The sequence below is a fragment of the Cynoglossus semilaevis genome, chromosome 15, assembly GCF_000523025.1.
Source record: "Cynoglossus semilaevis isolate Cse_v1.0 chromosome 15, Cse_v1.0, whole genome shotgun sequence".
NCBI lineage: Eukaryota > Metazoa > Chordata > Actinopteri > Pleuronectiformes > Cynoglossidae > Cynoglossus > Cynoglossus semilaevis.
In genome coordinates this window covers 18,474,554-18,486,149 of record NC_024321.1, presented here as the reverse complement: position 1 = coordinate 18,486,149, position 11,596 = coordinate 18,474,554, and the positions used below count along the sequence as shown (strand labels likewise).

The 11,596-nt window shown below is 39.8% G+C and overlaps 2 protein-coding genes across 4 annotated transcripts in view; one reads left to right on the top strand and one right to left on the bottom strand.

Annotated features, from left to right (window-relative positions):
- The window catches only part of zdhhc2 (zDHHC palmitoyltransferase 2), a 4,552-nt gene extending 202 nt beyond the window's left edge, over positions 1-4,350 (top strand). Inside the window, exons 2-11 of the mRNA XM_008327523.3 lie at positions 364-527; positions 894-963; positions 1,075-1,107; positions 1,464-1,584; positions 1,902-2,034; positions 2,150-2,276; positions 3,053-3,145; positions 3,271-3,386; positions 3,653-3,726; positions 3,818-4,350. Coding sequence (XP_008325745.2) covers positions 364-527; positions 894-963; positions 1,075-1,107; positions 1,464-1,584; positions 1,902-2,034; positions 2,150-2,276; positions 3,053-3,145; positions 3,271-3,386; positions 3,653-3,693 — 898 coding nt within the window. The 3' untranslated portion in view covers positions 3,694-3,726; positions 3,818-4,350. The remainder of the gene's footprint in view (positions 1-363; positions 528-893; positions 964-1,074; positions 1,108-1,463; positions 1,585-1,901; positions 2,035-2,149; positions 2,277-3,052; positions 3,146-3,270; positions 3,387-3,652; positions 3,727-3,817) is intronic.
- Positions 2,922-11,397, bottom strand: cnot7 (CCR4-NOT transcription complex, subunit 7). Of its 3 annotated transcripts, none has more exons than XM_025063254.1 (10): positions 11,195-11,397; positions 9,876-9,999; positions 9,349-9,542; positions 8,587-8,748; positions 7,187-7,331; positions 6,985-7,095; positions 5,929-6,299; positions 4,357-4,998; positions 3,215-3,362; positions 2,922-3,132 (listed from the first exon to the last, which is right to left on the bottom strand). In XM_025063254.1, exons 2-7 carry the CDS (start codon positions 9,990-9,992, stop codon positions 6,168-6,170), a joined length of 861 nt encoding a protein of 286 aa, XP_024919022.1. In that variant the 5' UTR covers positions 9,993-9,999; positions 11,195-11,397; the 3' UTR covers positions 2,922-3,132; positions 3,215-3,362; positions 4,357-4,998; positions 5,929-6,167. The 3 variants fall into 3 exon arrangements, with proteins under 3 accessions (XP_024919022.1, XP_024919023.1, XP_008325743.1); XM_025063255.1 differs by having other exon boundaries at positions 4,357-4,979; XM_008327521.3 differs by having other exon boundaries at positions 4,357-4,757.
- Positions 11,398-11,596: the final 199 nt, after the last annotated feature.

The following is an 11,596-nucleotide window of genomic DNA, read 5'->3' as shown; positions in this document are numbered from 1 at the left end:
CTTACAGTGGTTTGTACAGATAAAGGCACTCAGTAGTATTCCAATTCTGTCCTCTAGGAGGGCAGAGAATAATTGAGAAACACTGTTTTAACCCTTCACTGTAGTGAGCAGGCAACACTTAACGACCACTGCCCCGTTACATTGGTTAATATCGGAATTAGAAAGTGTTTGGACAATATCGTCATGTCAGATATCTGCAAAAAGTTAATAGTTAGTTTCTTATATTAAAAATGTTTTGTCTCTTCTTTTGTTTCGCTCCTACTGGTATATAAAAATAGAAATTCAAACCCGTTGCTACTAAATTAGTGACTGCTCTGCTCAAATCTCCATCTGTTCAAAATCCCAAACCACGACCACCGTCAGCAGCCTTTCAATAATCCGACATGTTGTTGACCGTCCTTCACAGTTTCACCTGTCCTACTCTGACAAAGAGCTCCTGGAGCGTGAAGACCGTGGGGAGTCTCAACAGGAGATCCTGAGGAGAATAGCCAAGAACCTGCCCATCTACACCCGCACCAACTCTGGAGGTACAGCGCCTCACTGAGGCGACAAAAACTACTGCGCAATTAATGTCAAACTTAACGTTGAAGTCTAAAGTGGAAAAAAAAAAAAAGGTTCCACATATAGCGGTTGGCACGCCTGCCTCGAAAGCAGTCCTGGGTTCGATTCCCAGAGGAACTACATACTTGGTGCCACCAGGGGGCAGCCTTGAAGTTTAAATTGATTATTATTATTATTATTTAACTAAACAGACAAAATAAAGAAAAATTACAAAAATAAAAATGTAAACATTAACTGTTCGTTGGGTTTCCCGTTACCTCAGTTCTGTGTTAGCTCCGTTCTCTGTTAGCCGTTGTTGCCGCTCATGTCCGTCTCTTCTCTGTTTCCTCCAGCGATCCGTTTCTGCGACCGCTGCCAGCTGCTGAAGCCCGATCGATGTCACCATTGTTCCGTGTGCGACAAGTACGTTTTTCTCCTCTTTGACGCCTACGGAGGAGAGAATCACAGCTTTTTAAGTTCCACTCAGAAAGTCAGCGTGAGAATAGACTGAAGTGTGACTGTGCTGTGTTACAGGTGCATCTTAAAGATGGATCACCACTGCCCCTGGTACGAACTCAGTACTCTGAAAAAAACTGTGATTCTACATACTGTACTGTATGTTTTTCTTGAGTTTATTGACTTTAAAATTTAAAAGGACGTTAATGATGTCAAAGTTAGCCAGGTAAGATGTTAATTTAATTTAAATAAATAAAATATTATTTAATTATTATTTTTAATTTAATTGCTTAGCATAATGCTTAAAAATAGATATATTTATGAGGAAATACAACAATGCGACATCTCCTTTTATCTAATTATATTTTTTTTTTTTTTACAAATGTTGTTGATTAGTTTTATATCTCATTGTGTTTCCAATAACTTCCTGTTCTTTCTTGGCCTTGTTCCTGTGGTTCCCTCCACAGGGTGAACAACTGTGTGGGATTTTCCAACTACAAATACTTCATGCTGTTCCTGGCGTACTCCCTCCTCTACTGCCTTTTTATAACTGCCACAGACCTCCAGTACTTCATCAAGTTCTGGACGGTAAACATTTTCACCCCGATGTTTCATTAAATCACAGAGAGTTTTTTTTTTTTTAAACAAAGTGTAACTATATCGTTTGATTTTCTTTCTTCTCCGTAAGGCGGGGGGTAGAGCTCACTTCCGTCTTAAAGAGTACCTGGTACTGTATGAAGCAGCCAGTTAGTTAGAGGCACTAAAACAGAACCATCTGTAGAACAGAGTAGAGTAGAACTGTGTGAGAACCCGCTCCAGGTCCAGGTTCCACCTACCTCAGTAGAGGGCAGCGTTCTCTCCCTCGCTCTCTGTGTGCACGTGTTGATGTGTTGTCTTTCCAACAGAACGGCCTCCCAGACACTCAGGCCAAGTTCCACATCCTGTTCCTGTTCTTCTCGGCCTCGATGTTCTCGGTCAGCCTGGCGTCGCTCTTCATCTACCACTGCTGGCTCGTCTGCAAGAACAGGTCCACACTGGGTAGGTGGGCTGGTGGGTAGGTGGGTAGGTGGGCTGGTTGGTAGGTGGGTAGGTGGGCTGGTGCTGGGGTCTCCGTGTGTTTGACTCTTCTTCTTCTTCGTGTGCGTTTCCTCAGAAGCTGTTCGCGCCCCTGTGTTCCGTCACGGCACTGATAAGAACGGATTCAGTTTGGGAATCAGTAAGAACTTCCGACAGGTCTTTGGTGACGAAGTCAAATACTGGCCCGTTCCAGTTTTCTCCAGGTAAGTAATGTGTCAATGCTAACGTTTAGAGGAATTGTTTCTTTGCCTCATGTTGATGTGTCATTTTAGACATTTAAGACGGTTGAACTAGGGATGTCCGATAATATCGTCCGACTGTTATCATCGCCCCTATTGTTAGAGAATTGTTATTGTTTTTTTCCTCCGATAATGAAAACCTGATAACGCAATGCCTGGGTTTCGCCAAATAATGTGTATAATAATGTGTATAATAATGTGTACCCTACAAATAGTTTAATCCCCCAGTGACAGACCAGTCAGATGCCTCAGTCCTCTATTGATCTCAACACAACTTCTTCCGAAAAACTTCTTTCTTAACTTTCACCACTGCTCCACTATATCGGTATCGGTCGATATTGGAATCGAAAATTTAGTGTTTGGACAATATCGGCAAATTGGATATTAATATCGGACATCCCTAGGTTGAACCCTATCCCTTGATTCCATTCTGTTTTTTTATCATTTAAAAATCAATCGCAAGTGTTTGAACAGTTCACTCTAAATTAACCGTAAGTGTGAATGTGAATTCTTGTTTTTCTCAGAAATTTAAGATCGTAAACAACACATTTTAGAGCTTCACAACAACATCCCCGCATAAAATAATTTCAAATTATAACGTCCAATAAAAAAAGTGTAACATTTTTTATTAATTTTCATTATTAACTTTGTCAGATTCCTCTAAACAAACCCACACAAATATTGCATAAAAAAAACTGCATATTCCACCTTTAATACGTGTGATTACTATTGGCCTCCAGTTTAGGCGACGGTTGCTCGTTTCCATCCTGTCTTGTAAATCTGGACCCGGAGCAGCCGTCCTCACCCTCCGGCTCCAACCCTGCCAACAATGGGTGAGTAAAGCAGAAAGTCAAGGTTCGATTCAGTTCCACAGAAAAAATAAATGCAGAGAAAATGTCAACCTGAGACGACGACGTTGTTACAGTGGCTTAAACTGTGGTTCTGTGTCTGTCTCCAGTCCCCAGGACGGCCGTCAGTTCCCCTCCAAACCTCTGAGAGAGAGTCAGAGTCGACTGCTCACCACTACCCCCTCCTGGACAGACAGTGAGACTACAACAGACAAAGACAGAAAAGGTGACGTAAAAAAAAAAAATATAATCAAAAGGCAAATAAATATATTAAGAATTAATAATTAAATTACAACACAAGATTAGCAATAGTGAGGATTATTCTTAAACGCAGATGTTTTTATATTTTACCTAGGAATTTTGCTTGTTGCGAAAGGTCATTTTGGCAACAAAATTATTATACTTACTTCTCTTATTTATTTATATATATATATGACACTATTATATACACATTTTTAAAATTAAATATTTTTAACACTTGGTTTCCTCTAGGTTCCAGTAACCCTGTAATGATTATTGAAAATGAGGCATAACTGAGGCTGAAAGTGTAATTTTGGTCCAGTGAGGTAAGTTCACAGCTGCTATTTGGAGAAATATTCCACATTTAAAGACTGCAGATTAAATCTGTCTCTACTTCTGTCTGTCTCTCTACCGCAGGTCTCAGCGTTTGGCGGCTGTCAGATTGTTTTGTCAAATCACTGGCTTTTTTGTGTTTTTGTCTTATTTTTTTTATCTGTATTTTTTTTTTTTGGTTTAAGACTGACTTTAGTTTGAAATAAAGTATTAAAACCACGTCTCCCAAAACTAGTGGTAGTCTGTGGAATATTGTCTGCGTGACTACACGCAGACACAAAACTACACAGACAACATTGATTTAAGCACCGTCACTGTCAGGTTAAAATAATTTTTAAAAAATTGCATTGAGAGTTTAACAAAATCAAACAAAGTCACTATCACTAATCACAAAATCACTAATTTAAAAGTCCAAAATCCTAATAAAGTTTTTCCAGGTTAGTTAATTTACTTTACTGTACTTTTTTAAGTAATAGATTTAAATTGTATTTAACTGGAACAATAGCTACATCTCACAGTCTTTAACCCTAATAACCTGTTTTTTTCCTTACACTTTATTTCTACCAATTATTTTGCACTCAGTTTAAGTTTGGAGTTTAAATTTTGGAGAATCGCTCACTCACCACATCGTGCTGTCGAAGGTCCAGTGATGCATGCTGTCGTCTCAGGACGCCACTGAAACGGTCGTCTTTGGAGTGAACCTGGCTGATGTTCTGGTCTTTGCTTGAAAAAAAACAAAAAAAACAAAAACAAAATGAGTTCAGTTTTCTGAATAAGGGCTCTTCTGTCTGGACGCAGCATGACCCCCGACCCCCCACCAGCAGTGGGGTGGCATCAACCATCACCGTGACAACAGTGGGTCCAGCTCACTGACAACAAGCATGTTGGTGTTGTGACTGAATGTGACGTGTGATGAAACTGAAAAACAGTTCCAGACATTTTCCTGTCCACGGTTGAACTTCTCCGTTCTGTCTTTTCTCGTCTTGTGCTGGAACCAGAGTGAAGATCCTTTGAGAATGTACGCCTGTAAAAAAAAAAAAAAATGTAATGGTTATTGTTGGTGTCAATTTATATTTTTCTATTCTGTCTGCAGAAACAAAATAAATGTGTGAGACCTGTGCGGTTGTGACGCGTCATGGGAATAAAGTGAGCTCCTCAGTTTGGACCTCCTCTTCCTTCATTTCATTTACAACAAACTATTTAAAACAGTGTTTCAGTTCAGTCAAGGCTGGCGAGTCAGACAAACCTGCAGGACGTCGGGATTTCTATGAAATAACAGCATTTATTCAAACATTTCAGTACATGCGACTGACCTAAGCAGCATGACTCTGTGGAGAGAAACATGAAAACAAAGGACAGAAAGACACAGGAAGTGGACTGCACCGGAGAGAAGTGTTAAAAAGCAGTTGGTTTTTTTTTTTCCTTTTTTTTTTTTTTACCCACATAGGAGTAAAAAAAAAAAAAAAATCACGAGTTTTTTTTACTTTTTATTACAACACTAAAACTCTAGAGACCATGAAATTCAATTAAAATGAAATGTTACTCTTGGCAGCAGTAAAGGGAAGCCTCTACTCTGCATGAACACAAAATACTTTCTTACATGACATGAGTTTTTTTTTTTTTTTTAAGGTTTGGGTTTAGGGGATTTCACTCCAAGACCTTGTAAATGGTGCCGAGGGTGCGGGGTCGGGGGGGGGGTTCTTGAAACTTGAAATCGCTCGTACCAGTGACAGTGTTTACAAACACAAATGTCTGTGCTTACAGTTAAAGAAAAATGTAAGCTTAGGTAAACACGGTCACTGGCGGGGTGAGCTCACAGACAGGTGGCGCTGTAGGATTGAACAGGGAAGGAAATTGGTGTTGGTACCCCAGCACAATAAATTAAAAGTTTAAAAGATAAGACTGCAGCTAGTGTTTGGGCCGAGTACGGCCAGAGTAGTTGTAAGTGAGGATGACGTCGACGAAGTGACGAAGGCAACAAAGAGGAGACACACTAACACACACACACTCTCACTCACACACACACACACACACTAAGACACACCAGAAGTTTGAGCTTTCCTTATAAAACCAGGTTAGAGCTTTAAAGTGCAAAACATTTCTACAGAACATTAGAGAGAGGAGAACTAAAATCTCGACCTTTTTCAAATATGCCTGATGTAACTGAAGGAAAGAAAAAAAAGGACTGAACTCACACAGACATGCAGCAGCATGTGTGAGGACAGCAGGGACTCTCAGTTATCTGAAGGTGAGCAGCGTCTACATGGTGTGTAAATGCTTCGTCTTCTTCCATTCCAATGGTCACGTGGCTGCGGCCGCTCAGCCTCAGCGCTGCTCTGATTGTGGAGGTGAGGTGAAGGGCAGAGTTTGTTTGTCTTGTTTCCTTGTTGTTGTTTTTTTTTCCTTTTTGGGTTTTCCGTTTCTTGGAGTGCTGTCACGACTGCTGCTTGTTCGCCTCCTCTTCGTACGCGTTTCCTGTTCCATTCTGGACGTAGGCGGAGCCGGAGCCGAGGCCGTACAAGTGACCGCAGTACTTTGCATCGTCGATATGATCCTCAAAAAACATCTGGGGGACGGAACACAGAAGCAGTTATAATGTTATTACATGACATGGTAAAGTGAAACAAATCAGTTAAAAAAAAAATTCTACTATAAATCGGTTAAAATCGGCATCGGCTAAAATAAAACTACATCGCACATCAAGGCCTAAGGAGCAGGCTGAGTTAGTTAGAGTTAGTGAGCAGGCTGAGTTATCTCAAAACCTCACTAGTCATATTGTGAGATACACTCTGGTACAACAGCTGGCAGTATGCGCCTAAAAAAACGCCATTAAACCCAAACGTCAGGCCCTACATAGGCTAAGAGACGTTCAGGTGTTGAAACAGAACGTGGGAAGAACTTGTTCCACAGACACCAACAGTGTTCTCCAGTGGAACTCTTTCCACTTCCTGTTTTTTCTCTTCCTCTTCTTGTTGTTTCAAGTATTGACAGTTAACCAGGTCAACCAGACCAGACTAGTTTGACTTTTAACCAGAGCAGATCAATGGTGATGTTCCAGTGTTTCTGGAAAAAATTGACTTTTTTCTCTTCTGTTACTAAGTTGTCATCATCATCAGATGTTTTTATACTTATTACTACAACAGGAAGAGTAACTGCAGCACTGTGAAGACTGGGAGCTTAAAAAAAACACAACTTAAAAAAATAATAGCTATAAAGCACAAGTGCTCTCCTCCTCCACTAGAGGGCCGTACCTCTCTCATCTTGAAGAAGGCCATGCCTGTGAGTAAGGAGTCCGAGCCGGCCTGATGCTGCGGTCCAATCCTCTCCAGCTCCAGCTGTTCGGCTACTTCCTGTAGCCCCCCCTGAAACCGACAACCTCAAATCAGTGCTGTGAGTCGACGTTCACGGTTTGCTCGTGAAACGTGTGACGTGCTGGGAAATGTTTCAAAATACCTTCAGGTTTTTACAGCTCTTCATCAGGTACTTGACATCGTAGATGACAGGGAAGTACAAGCGAAGAATCTCAAAAAAGTCCACCTCCTCCTCAGGCAGGTTAGCATTGGACAGAATCTTGATCAAATATCCAAAGTCGTAGCCGCTGTATGTAAAAAAAAAAGGAGTCGACATTTATTTTAATTTAGCAGATTTTAGAACAACCTCAGCTGTGCAGCTGCTGAAAACCAGATAAACTCTCGTCTATGAGAAGACAAGAAGATGGAGAGAAAATCACAGGTAAACGTTCTCTAAAAACACCACTGTTACTGAGGACACTGTCTTTGTGGACACATTTTCCAGGTCCTCACTGAGTGCAAAGGAAATTCTGAAGTTTATGATTTAGTTTGGAGTTAGGAATAGAACTGGGGTCAGATTGGAGTTAGGATTAGGATTTAAAATTGTCATAAATGTGAATAAAGTTTAAAGCAGGGTTAAAAACTTTAATAAAAATTTAAGTTTAAAGCAGGGTTAAAAACTTTAAACTTAAAAATAAAAGATGTTTTAATCATTTTCCAGCAACATAAATACGTCTAAAAAATACATTTCAACAATGTAAAATGCTGGCAGTACTGCAGCAGATGAAACAAAACCACAAACAAAAAAACAGCTTTGACAATATATTGACATTTAACCAGTTTTACCAATAAAAAGACAGAAAGTTATATTTCAGCACAGATGCAGTGATCCATCCCACCAAAAACACTGTTCACCAGCCGGTGAGACACAGCCACTGCTCGAGCTAAATAACAAACATCTGCTCTTGAGTTGCTGACAATTACCTACGTATCAAAATAACCCTTGAGTTTTGTAGGAAATTCCATCCTCTTCCTATCTGCCATCACTCTACACCACTGCACCAATGACAACTCAGGCTAACTGTGTCTATTACAGGGTGTCATTGCAAAGAGACTAAAGCAGTGGTTCTCAGTTATTTTCTGTCTAGCCCCCCCTGGGGGACAGAAATGTTTTCACACATCCTCACCATTCCCCAAACCCCCGTAAATGTATTATTATTATTAGTTAATATAGTAAATAATATTATTTATTATTTACTAATGAGAACCAAATAACATAGCATAACAAGTATATTTGTATCTGAACAAACCACTGTATGAGTTGCTGCCCCCTACTGTCTGGAGGCTTGTTTATCATTCAAGCATTACAGCAGTGGTACACTGATGTCCAGCGTGCCATATTCTATGGACTAAGGGTTGCAGACAGAAAATTAAAAACCGGAGGTAATTTACTAAAATTTAAAACAAGATTAATTTTGAACTTTACACAGCAACACCCTTGGTGGTGTGTCCATCTACAGCATTCACAGCTCAAAGACTTTAACAACACGAAGCTGTTCCTACCTGTGGAAGGACAGCCACTTGACCCCGTCGCACAGCACCACCCCCGACGTCATCAGCAACTCTGCAAAATACAACGTCTCGATTCCTTCATCTTCGTGCTTCTTGAACTGAATCCCTGAAGTGGTCAGGAGTTCGATGGAGTCTTGTGCATACATGTCCTCCCTGAGGAGACACAACACACCAGTGGTGGAACCAAAACAAAAAATTAACTGATGCCAATATGTGCTGACAAAAATGCAGAGTTTGTACATGAATAATGTTGACCAAAACACACATGTCAAACTCAGGCCCGGGGGCCAAATCTGGCCCGCCATGTAATTATATTTGGTCCACGAGATCATATCAAATGTGTACCAGAGTTGGCCCGCCAGTATACTAGCAGGATTTGTAGTATTAGCAGTGTATGCGGTATGTTATAGCACATACATTCTGGGTTTTTTTTTACATTAAAAATAACTCAAAATTTTAAAGATAAAGAGACATAAGAAACAAATACTGATGTGTGTTTATTTAAAATTTAATTTCTCATGTGTTTATTATATTAACCTTTGGTTGTTCCAGATTCAATGTTTACACAAAAACTAAAGTTTGTTTCTATATGAAAAAATTCTACAAATCAAACATCCACAATTGTTGTCAATTTTTCAATAAATATTGAGTTTGGCCCGACTTTTTAATTTTAGCCCACTGTGAATCTGAGTTTGATCTAAAGGATCTGCTCTAAAGGAAACTGTGAATGGACAGAGAGAACGGTCGCCTTACGTGAGGTTGAACTTGAAGTTGAACTGCCACGTGGACGTTCCTGGAGGATATTCTCCTTGTTCATTCATAAACGTGAGGCCCAGCTGGATGATCTTCAACAAATCCACATTACAGCGAAGTAGCTGATACTGATAGTCTGCGTTGCTTCTGAACTCTCCGATTGGTCGGGCTACGACACCTGGAAACTCTGTGTCCTGAAAAAATAAAAATAAAACAGAAATTAGAAAATGTAATCTCCAACACATTTTGTTTTAAAACTACACTGAACTGACTTGAAAAAAGATAATTTATAAAATCAATGTATTTTCCCAAATATAAGCCAAATTAAAGCACTGCGCCCCCCACTTTGGGAACTATTAGTTATTGAACAGGAACATAATCATGATATTCATAATTTACAATTGATAAATGATGGTATTAAAAAAACCCATAATACATTAGTGACAATTTATTTAACTTTAACGACAGAAACATAAAAAAAAAACAACAACAATGAATTTAAAGTTAAAGTATTCAACATCAGTCACCATAGCGATGTAGTTGTATTTACGGATGACATGTCTGATCCTCTTCAGCTCCTCCTCCAGGTTGTTGGCCCAAACCTCACATATTCTTTGGCTGTGATCCACAGTAGCTGCGGGCATAGTGCTACTACACACACAGAGGGAGAAACACAGGCAGATAAACAGTTAGCTTAGCCTTTTCAACAGAAGGTAATCCAATTGGCTATGGCTAATAAAGACACAAAAGACAAGCTCTCCACACCCTGGGATTTTTAACATGGTTACAGAAGCATTAACACTGCACTGCTTTTAAAGAATGTAAACAAATTATTAATTAAATAGTGCAGTATTTAGATTTTTTACTGCTGTTTTACACTTAGAAAAGGAAAGTTATTACATTATTTTCTTTGTTTGAAAGTGCAGATATTTAAGTCATTAAAGTTTAAATAAAGTTTCAGATGATGAAAAGTAAAGTGCCAGAATGTTTTGAGTATTATTTACTTAATTTTTAACATTCATTTTTTAAACCGCTTATAATCCACAACAAACACAACTAGTGGTGAAGGAGCCAGGAATAACTGCCAATCCTGAAACACTAAGCAGAGAATCCCTGAGGCAGAAGCTCCTCTGACATGTTAGCTGAAGGGAAACAATTTTTTTAAAAGAAAAAAAAAGAAAAAAACTTTTCGTGCGTACAAATTTTCGTGACACTTTTGATTAACTAGTTAGCTACTACCGATGCTGTGGTATTTGTAACGTATAGCTGTAACATAAAAACACCCTGATGCATTGCGTAGCCAGGTTATTTTTAACGTCCAAGGCACTGGGCAAACGGCCATGTAATGTATCCAATGCCTAAATGATTAATCGAGCAAAAAAAAAAGAATAAAGAAAAAAAAAGAGAGAGACAGAGAGGTTCCCGTTTCATTAAAACCGGGAACCTCTCTGCCAGGCACAAAACTGCAAAGGTACATTAGTTGTATGTTTTACAGCAGGGTCACTTTACGTTACCCGGATGTAGCATACAGTTAATGCTAACACGGGAGCTAAGCCTAGCCTGTTCCAGCTGCTGCACTGATATTAGCCGGCTGCACTGTACACTGCGTTAGCATCATGGCTAGCACGTTCCGACAGACCGGTGCCCCACATTTGAACAGCCGCGGCACAAACTCATAGCCCAAACACACCTTGTTCGTCACATTTAAGAGCTTGACAGACATGTATTAAAGCCACTGTGAGAAACACACTTGTATCAGTTTGTGTTCACGTGAGTGTGTGTGACTGAGTGAGCGGTGGGCGCCACTCAAACACAACTACGAGGCTGTACGCAGTGTTAAACTTACCGTTACCAGCCGGGCGGGTGAGTGTGTGTTTGTTTATGTGTGCGTGTTTAAAGCGTGCGCTCTCTGAAAACTCTCACTGTGCTGCACGTCACTGAGTCGGGACTGTTCCGCTAACTTTAAACACTTTATCTGGAGAACTGTACCGATGTCAACCTACGGCTGCCATCGTAGCTGAGCCCACAGCGCGACGTCACTGCGTACAGGTGAAACGTCAGTGCGTACATATATAAAGTTTAATGATTAAGCACGTTTGCTGTTCACGCACGAGGCGGTCTTCTTTTTAAAGAGAGACTGTATATGATTAAAAACATGGAAATATAATATAATATATAAAGTTTAATGATTCAGATGGTTATCACTTGTGCTACTGTTATTGTCCAAACATATAAATATATGGTATTT